Raw genomic sequence first — 9,032 nt, forward strand, 5'->3', positions numbered from 1 at the left:
CTGTTTTTGTTCAAGAAAACAATTTGCATGTCTGTTTTGGCCCTTTTCCCGCAAAACTTCTATTTAACATGTTCCCCAAATATTTTGTGTTTTTTAGGTAAAAAAGTGATTAAAGGATAATTATCAAATATTTACATCAAATATAGTTTTTGTCCCTTATTTTTTATTGTTTTTATCAAAGCACTTGTCGAGATGCAGGGTATAAGTAAACGGAGCTTAAACTAAACAGTTTAGATTTGTATCATTTTTTATTTGAATTAGATATCAGAATAGAATTGTATTTTAATGAATGAATTAGCACAAATTTTATTGTGAAATTATTTACTATTTATTTATGAATATATTAAGTGTACAGTTTTTTTGTCTCATTCACTATCTTTTGTCATGGTTTTTCGCAGGGGGTGATAATTGTCCTGAATCCAATAAAAGTCCTGAATCCAATAATTGTCCAGAATCCAATAAAAAAAAGTCGGAAGATACCAATGTGAGAATAAAACTCATAAGTCAAGAGAGACCGACAAAATCATAGCAATAAACGAAAAACGACGAAAAGATAAACAAAATTCTATAAAACACTAAACAGATAATTAAAGACGAAGCACACGAACCGCACCAATAAAACCGGGTTATACAACTAGTTTATTTAAAAGTGTATTGAAAAGTAAGTAAACGAAATGTTGCTAACATGTACTTCACTATGACTTATCTCTGATTCAAACAATTATTTATCATTCGTGTATCAACAAGAGACTTTCTGTTTTTGTTTCCCTGTCAACGCTCTATCAAATGTATAAACAGTTTTTTCTTCTTTTTTATTTAGCTCCATTATGGGGAACACCTTTAGAAGCTATTGCCAACAATGCTCTGCACTTCCTGTTTGATAGAGTAACTTACTGGGATCGTTTAGGACCACTTCCACCTCCACCACCGCCTAGGAAGTCCAAATCAAAAATGTCAGGAAGTACGATGTCATTAGACTCTGTCCTCACAGTGAACACTACAAATTCAAAGATAACAAGTAACTCGTCATATATCTTTGTTGATAAAAAGCCCGTACCAACTTACAGGCGAAGGAACTCTCAAGTCAACATTCAATTAGATCCAAGTAAATTGAACTTTAATTTCAAATCAATACAAAGTGAGAGGGAAATCAGAAAGATGTCGAGAATACCAGAAGATAATGAATTATTTGCTGATAGTCCATCTGGTTTTGGGGATGCCACACCTGAAAGCGCAGGTCAATCAATTACTGATTATATAAAGAAAGAATTGGAACACATTAACGAAGGTTTGTCAGTTTTCTGTATTATTCTAGTATATTGTATCAGATTTTCGAATTCAATTTTAGAAATAAAAAGAAATTAGGTATAGTTTGGATATTTGGTTTAAAGATTATTTTTTAGAACAATGAAAGATAGGCGAAAGATACCAAAAAGACATTCAAACTCATAAGTCAATGACATGGTAAATATTTGTTATCGATGGATAACAAACAACTGTGATGTAATCGTCAAAATGACAGCAAACCAATACTGTACCTAAACAAAATGCAAAGATCTTTCAGAAATGATCTTTTTGCTCTACTTGTCCATTTCATAGTAGTGCCTTGTCATTGCTACATGCATAAGTATTTAAATGTAATCATTTAGAGTTTCAGAATCATAACTTTGTAATTCTTTTAAAAGGATGTGTCAAGTTGTATATTTATAATGCAATGACAAATTTACAATGATACGATTTATACTAAAATAAATGAAAATTTGATTAATTTATTAATTATACTGATAACTATCTTAGGATATAAATTGGGATGGATACAAGAAACTAGCAGTAGTTGTGACAATTGCATACGATTGCTAGAGAAATATTCGGAGGAGGAAGTTCCTGAGATACACGAGCTGACCGCCATTTTACATAGTTACCGTGGTAACTGTGCTGTACAACGTCGTCAGTTTGATGAGGCTTTAAAACATCACCAAAAAGATTTGTCTATTGGGGAAGATTTGTAAGCATTTCACTATCATACATTAATTTATTTTCCCTTTTTAAATTTTTTACAATTCTATGTCAAATTTTGTCTTAAACAATCATGGTAATTTTTGTATTGGAGAAGGTCTCATTTTATAATATGTTTCTCTTCCATTGTTAGTTTTACGAATCATAATATTTATATTGTCTTTCTCAAAGTCACCATACTAGTAAAATAAACATTCAGTAAAAAACTCATCAAAGATAACAGGCTCATAATATGATACGACAGACGCGCGTGTCGTCTACATAAAACTCATCAGTAGCGCTCGAATCAAAACAGTCGAAAATCAAAATCAAATATAACGAAATTGAACAGCAATAACAGCCGAATATTCCGAAAAGTTATGTTGCATGCGGCTAATGCAATCTATACCTGCGGGTAGACTAACCTTACAATTTGAATATCTCAGCACTTTATAAACAGTAAATTTACAGAAATTGGAAATAGCAATGGTTTATCATGTCAGCACAAAAGTACATATTATACAGACAAATATGGAATTGTCGATACCGCAGCTGGCTGACTATCAGTCTCCGAGGGTATCATCAGCTCAGTGCTTCGGTACTGACATGATTTATAACATACCTTTCTAAAATTGTCCGTTTACAAATTTAAAATTTATCAAGAAAATATGGTTTCAACTTCCCCAGGCAAAGTTTACCTTAGATGAATTTGGTATTTTTAGGTCCTGTTTGGTCATATAGCTCTTCAACTGTTTTGGTTCTCAGAAAATCACTTCGGACGCATGGAATTTATTAAAAGTGATGTTTTCATTTTATTTTATAATTACCATTTTTGTCAAGTAAAAAGCTTCAAATCAATCACCATAACCTGATTTGTGTAGGTATAAAAGTGCAGTGTGTTTCACAAAAAAAGACGTAATAACTTGGTGTAGTCCTTAATAAAGGCAACAGTAATATATCGCTGTTCAATAGTCATAAATCGATTAAGCGAAAACAAATCCGGATCACAAACCAAAACCGAGGGAAACACATCAACTATAAAAGGAAAACAACGGAACAACAGAAACACTGGAATACAGTACAAATAAACGAAAGAACACTCAGGACAGAGAAATACATACATAAATAATATAATGGTATATTACAACATGTAAACCACAGAATAACAACGGACACATCCCATGAATTTACGGCAGTACACCTGACACCACAATAGAATTATAAACTGTGCGTCACACGAATGTATTAACGCCACAAAAAGTGACGTATTTAGTCATAAACGTGAAGCATGTTTCACAAAAAAGACTTTAATAATTAATTAATTCAACTTCGTCTGCGTTATTGTGTTGCGCATTCTCGGCAACAAAAGATGCCTAGACCAATCAGCACGTCTCAAGATACTTCTTCTGATAATGCAACACTTTTTCTGAATTTCTGAATCATTGACTGTAAAAGTAGGAAATCATAAACAATTCGTACATATCTGTTTTTAAGTGGAACAGTTTAAATTACTCTCGATTCATTGTTATTCGTTGGATACCGGTTTTTGGGGATTTCGTAGGTAAATGTGATCCAGGAATTTACGTCTTCAACGAATTTCAAATGTCATGTAGGCTTGTATGTAGACTTTGGCAAAACCACGAAATCAAATATCCACAATCAACATTTGTTCTCAGTCCATGAAAATTGGTACCCACGAACGTGAATGAATCCAAAGTATATCCTCGAAATAATGGAAAGTTTTCTCAAAGGGTGATGAATAGTATACCCTGTAGGCGTTTAGTCTTACTCGCTTAGAAGTTAAAATAATTCCTCTTGTGTCTGTGTATTCTTATCAGTTTCGATAGGCTTTCTTCATATTTCATGAATTATTATGTATGCTTTTTTGTAGTGATATCAGATCCTGTAGACACAGAGCTTTGGGAAACATAGGTAGAGTGTATATGTTAAAAGGGAAACACCAAAAAGCTTTAGAAACGTAAGTAGTCTATTAGAAATTTCTTTACGTAACTAAAATAAATTTCAACTAAATAGATCATTCATTTAAAAGCTTTACATAAAATATCAACTTTTTTTGTCTTGTTTTAAATTTGTTACTGTTTTCCTTAAATATTTATTGATGCGTTCGGTTTTATGAATTCTTAACTATCGATCTGGAAAGATTTTTAGAAAGTAGAAGTGCTGTAAAAATTGAATATTTCTTTACGTAACTAAAATAAATTTCAACTAAATAGATCATTTATTTAAAAGCTTTACATAAAATATCAACTTTTTTTGTGTTGTTTTAAATTTATTACTGTTTTCCTTAAATATATATTAATGCGTTCGGTTTTATGAATTCTTAACTATCGATCTGGAAAGATTTTTCGGAAGTAGAAGTGCTGTAAAAATTGAATAATATGTCTGTTTTTTTATTATGCATCGGAACTATTTTAATTTACCAGAACTAACGAACGCTGTTGGATTATTTGTGGGATATGTTTCCTTTATTAAATTTGTCTTTCGATGTTATATTTCTAGCATTATATTCACTTTTCCAAAATAACAATAATTGTTTACGGTTTGACACCCTACTTTAAAACATTACTTGTGCCTTTGAAGATCGGGCTTCGTCAATGGATTACGTTTACAAAATATAATTCATAACCTTAACCAGAACTCGGGTGCATCTTCTTAAGGCATTCTACGTTAGCAGGTTTAAACCACCATTTTCTACATAAGGAAATGCATGTACCAAGTTAGGAATATGACAGTTGTTTTACATTAGTTTGATATGTTTGAGCTTTTGATTTTGTCATTTGATAAGGGACTTTCCGTTTTGAATTTTACTTGGAGTTCGGTATTTTTGTTATTTTACTTTTTAGCAAAGGTTCTAACAGTTTAAAATTATACCAGTTTAAATTTCGCCAACTGCTGACATATACGTATTTGGTTTTTAAACCCATCCAAGCAGAGACAATCATGTTGAACATGAAATACTGATCATTTCGACGAGAATTACATACGTCTTTACTTTCGGACCATGCACACGCCAAAACAAATCTATTTTTACCTGGACATAGGATATTTGTATTCACAGCGATAAACTGTTTCAATTTTTACCCAGAACAGTTACTTAATAAATATTTGTAGTATTATTTTAAAGCAATTTGTTGATGCATGCATAACAACAATTTGAAAAAGGCTAAAATGAGTAGCCAGACGCTATATTATACAAAACTACATTTCCTCATATAAGTTTCATTTCTAAAAAAAACAATAAACAATATAGTTTCATTTGATTAACAAAGTGATAATACCGGTATATAGATGTAAACACAACAAAAATTGGGTATATATATATATATGCGTTTCTGTGAAAGGTAAATTCGGACAATAAATATCTTTCGATATTTCATTCCTTCAGCCTCTTATAAAATTAGTCATATTATTGTGTATTTATTCTTTCATAGACTGACAATGAAAGCTCCTCTTTGTAAGTCTGCTAAAGATTCATCCTCGTTGTTCCACGAGATTGGTAATTGTTTCCTAGTGCTCTCTAACTTTCAATATGCCAAAGATGCAGCCAGGAAATCTTTACAGTGCGCGGAGGAATGTGGAGATAAAAATCTACAGCTACAAGCATGTGTTCTAATCGGTTTAGCTGAAGGTAAGAGAACGATCATATTACAATAAGAGTTCTTATTTTGGTTTGCTGATACAAATGTTAAAACTATCTCAATTATCTTTTAATTGAAATGCCACCTTGTTAATATTACGTCATTCTTTATACAACAAAAAATTAAATACAAAGTGGTTCTTGCTTTAACTCTGTCAAATAATATGTTTAGAAATAAAATGATGTTAAGTTAATTATCAATACACGTGTTGTGCATATTGTGCGCACTGCAGAATTTGTGCATTTATAATAGAATGCGATCATGATCTTTTTACCCTGATGTTAAAAAAAATCCAAAGTATTCTTAATAATCAACCTTTAAATAACCATTGGTCCATCAGAAAATAGTCATTATAATGTATTATTGCAATTGTAATATACATCCCTCAAACGAACCCCTGAAAATTGATAAAAAAATTGTTTTCTTCCGACGTCATAATCCTGTTAAGTTTATCTTTAAGATGTAAGCAACAGCCAAGCCTTGCAACACGGCACCTTTTCTAACGACTATTTTAAATCCGTTTTAAAGCCAGTATTCAATTGTTTCAAGCATCTTGATGGTGTAATAGTGGAAAAAGTACAGACAACACCATAGCAACATAACCCAATAATAATGCATAGAAACTATTAATTGAGCAACACATCGAAGTGCTGAATAAAACAAATATTGCTATGATGTTGAAATTGTTAGAATTCATAGAATTATATATCGGTGGTTTATGACTAATTACCGATGTGAATTTCTTACTACAAACTTGTCATATTAACAACGTCATATACGTTTTGTAAAACTATCTGAAAGCTATATTTCTTTTTATTTCAGTCAATATGAAGAAATACAAAGATGCTCACAAATCGTTTGAAGAAGCCTTGACACATGCTGAAGCGTTAGGTAGGGATACTTCAAGTTTTTAGGGTTTTCCCAGTTGTTCTACAGAAATTATAGTTTACTCTTTGTTTTATTTTCTATCTTGTTTATTTTTCATTCCGATATATTAAAGATGGACTTGAAATATGTTTTTTCATAATAGATAATTAGCATAAAAACGTTTTAGATGTACATATCCAGACGGATGGTTTGTCCTCTACAGTTGTCTTGATACTGACATTTTATTGCCATGTTTCTAAGGTTTCGAAAAGTATAAAAGTAATCGAAGGTTACGGGGATTGTTGTTTTACAAACTATCCCTGAACATATATTTTCTCCACACATTGCACCGATTGTAAGCTTGATTTTACTTCTTTGAGCTGCTCTTACCTGACTGAGTATCAGAGTGTCCTACCACAATGTAGGTAACCTGTCGAAAAAAATATATTCAAAGTCAAAAGTCGGTAATATGAAAATAGTCTATTGATCACCAGATGCCAGTGAAATACGTAGACCTAAACAGCTTAATATTTTTTATCGATTACCATATCAATTATCGATAATACTTACAATTTTTGGACTATATGATACATAGCAATATTCCTGAAATACATTTGAAAAAGTTGTTTACAAAAACTACAAAAATTAAGATTAAAAATTGTCTGGTATGTTTTTCAAGGAGGAGTCTGATTTTATATTTTATTTATTAGCAAATCCTTTCTCTTTCACAATACTGTTTTTACTTGTTGACTCAGCTAAGATATATTTGCTCTTGTTTTAATAGGATTTTACGATGAATGTTTACAATGTTTAGCTGATCTGTAATTTTCAATGTTTTATTTTAGACTTTGTTAACTTTCCTAAACAACTGCAAGGCTGATTGTACATTTTAATTGTAGGTGACAAGAAAGCAGAAGAAGCTATGAAACATGCTCTTATCGACGTCAATAAGAAAATAGCTCATAAACTCAAAACCAAAACTATACAAAACCGGACTAATGAAGTCAACCAACAGACTATGGTCACAGCCGTGTAGAAAAACATGGAAAACCCTAAAGGACACAAACTAGTGCTAATATATTTGTTATAATGATTGCTGTATATAACACATGGCCAGTTTGAAAGAATGTAAAGGGTCAATACTCGTATAAAAAATCATGTGATTTATAATAGTATTATTTGTCAAGAATCTCACAATGTGTAGAGTGCTATACCTGGCTCTTTGTGAATACATACACGTATTGTTACAAAAAGCAGTCACATCAGTCGTATAATGTCCTCCTTACAAATGGTCCATTTTGTACAGAAAATCATTCTTTTGTTGTATATCTATTTATTTATTATCATGTTTGTTATGTTTAAATTTGATATAATTAAATAAAATTGTATCAACGAATTATTTTATAACACCTAAAGCAACGGCGATGTGGAGGCTGTAAAGTTTTTTCTGAGTTTCATCGTGCAACCACGTTGTTGTTAAGTATTGCATTCATTTCTCTTCATCTCCCCTCTCTTTTTTTTTGACCAAATGCTCAAATAAAAATGTAAAATAAATATTTAGCCAGTTTGTAAAATCTATAAACTTCTTGTAAAAACCGAAAATAATATATTCTTTGAAATTTGAGACGTGGCTGCAAACACACGAATATTAAGAGAAATAGTAACTCCATATGAAGAAGCCTACAAAACAACAGCATAAAACAGAAAAATTAACGATCAGAAAAAAACGTCGTACATATATATCATAGATTTTGCTTTCATTCTAACTTAAACGTTATTTGGTCTGTGCTGGAGAGTTGTCTAAATGGTAGTCATACTATATCTCCTTATTTTCATAATATTGAGGTTCAAAAAGAAAAACGATCACTTCTGGTCCTGGATTTAGTAAGAGGAATTCAAGGTTAAGAAAATAAAAAATTCTGGATTATGTGAATACCGAAAGGGGAAATTTTGATTATTGATTCACAACCCGATAAAACGGTTTCCGATACAGTTAAATAAATATTGTGTAATGAATTTTACATCTAAGCCTATTTTTAATCCAAGGTTTGTCCGAATGGCTTTAGGCTTTGGAATTATTTGAAATGTAATAAAATCAAAGGGTGAAGGATATAAAAAGAGAAAATAGAACAGGACTAAACAATAAGACGTGGCAATTGTATGCATAATGTGGTTTACCAAATTAAAACACGCTGGCTAACGATTTTGAATTCAATGCTGTATAAGGTTTGTATTTTACAATAAAAACACAGATACACATTACTGATGGAAGGGATGCAATTAAGATGTTAAAGATGTCGCTCCTAGGCTATCAGTGACTACCCTATCTAGTTACTGTTTACTGGTACGTTCCTTCTGTCTCAGGAGCATAAACATCAATATGTTCATAAATTATTACAAAAACCTTACCTATATTACGGTGGGAATAAATTTTAACTTACTGCAACTAGCACCATCATCCATAAAAGTCATGCACAGTATCCAATGTCTTAGAATTTTGTTCATATTCCT

At 31.3% G+C, this 9,032-nt stretch overlaps 1 protein-coding gene across 6 annotated transcripts in view; it reads left to right on the forward strand.

The window, feature by feature from the left end:
- LOC127703747 (outer dynein arm-docking complex subunit 4-like) overlaps positions 1-7,917 on the forward strand; it is a 38,404-nt gene extending 30,487 nt beyond the window's left edge. For all 6 annotated transcript variants that reach the window (XM_052207828.1, XM_052207829.1, XM_052207830.1 and 3 more), the window contains 6 exons: positions 821-1,288; positions 1,798-2,005; positions 3,887-3,973; positions 5,448-5,644; positions 6,477-6,545; positions 7,421-7,917. In XM_052207828.1, coding sequence (XP_052063788.1) covers positions 821-1,288; positions 1,798-2,005; positions 3,887-3,973; positions 5,448-5,644; positions 6,477-6,545; positions 7,421-7,557 — 1,166 coding nt within the window. In that variant the 3' untranslated portion in view covers positions 7,558-7,917. The remainder of the gene's footprint in view (positions 1-820; positions 1,289-1,797; positions 2,006-3,886; positions 3,974-5,447; positions 5,645-6,476; positions 6,546-7,420) is intronic.
- The last annotated feature ends 1,115 nt before the right edge of the window (positions 7,918-9,032 follow it).

The sequence above is a fragment of the Mytilus californianus genome, unplaced genomic scaffold, assembly GCF_021869535.1.
Source record: "Mytilus californianus isolate M0D057914Y unplaced genomic scaffold, xbMytCali1.0.p SCAF_50, whole genome shotgun sequence".
In the NCBI taxonomy this organism is placed as follows: Eukaryota; Metazoa; Mollusca; class Bivalvia; order Mytilida; family Mytilidae; genus Mytilus; species Mytilus californianus.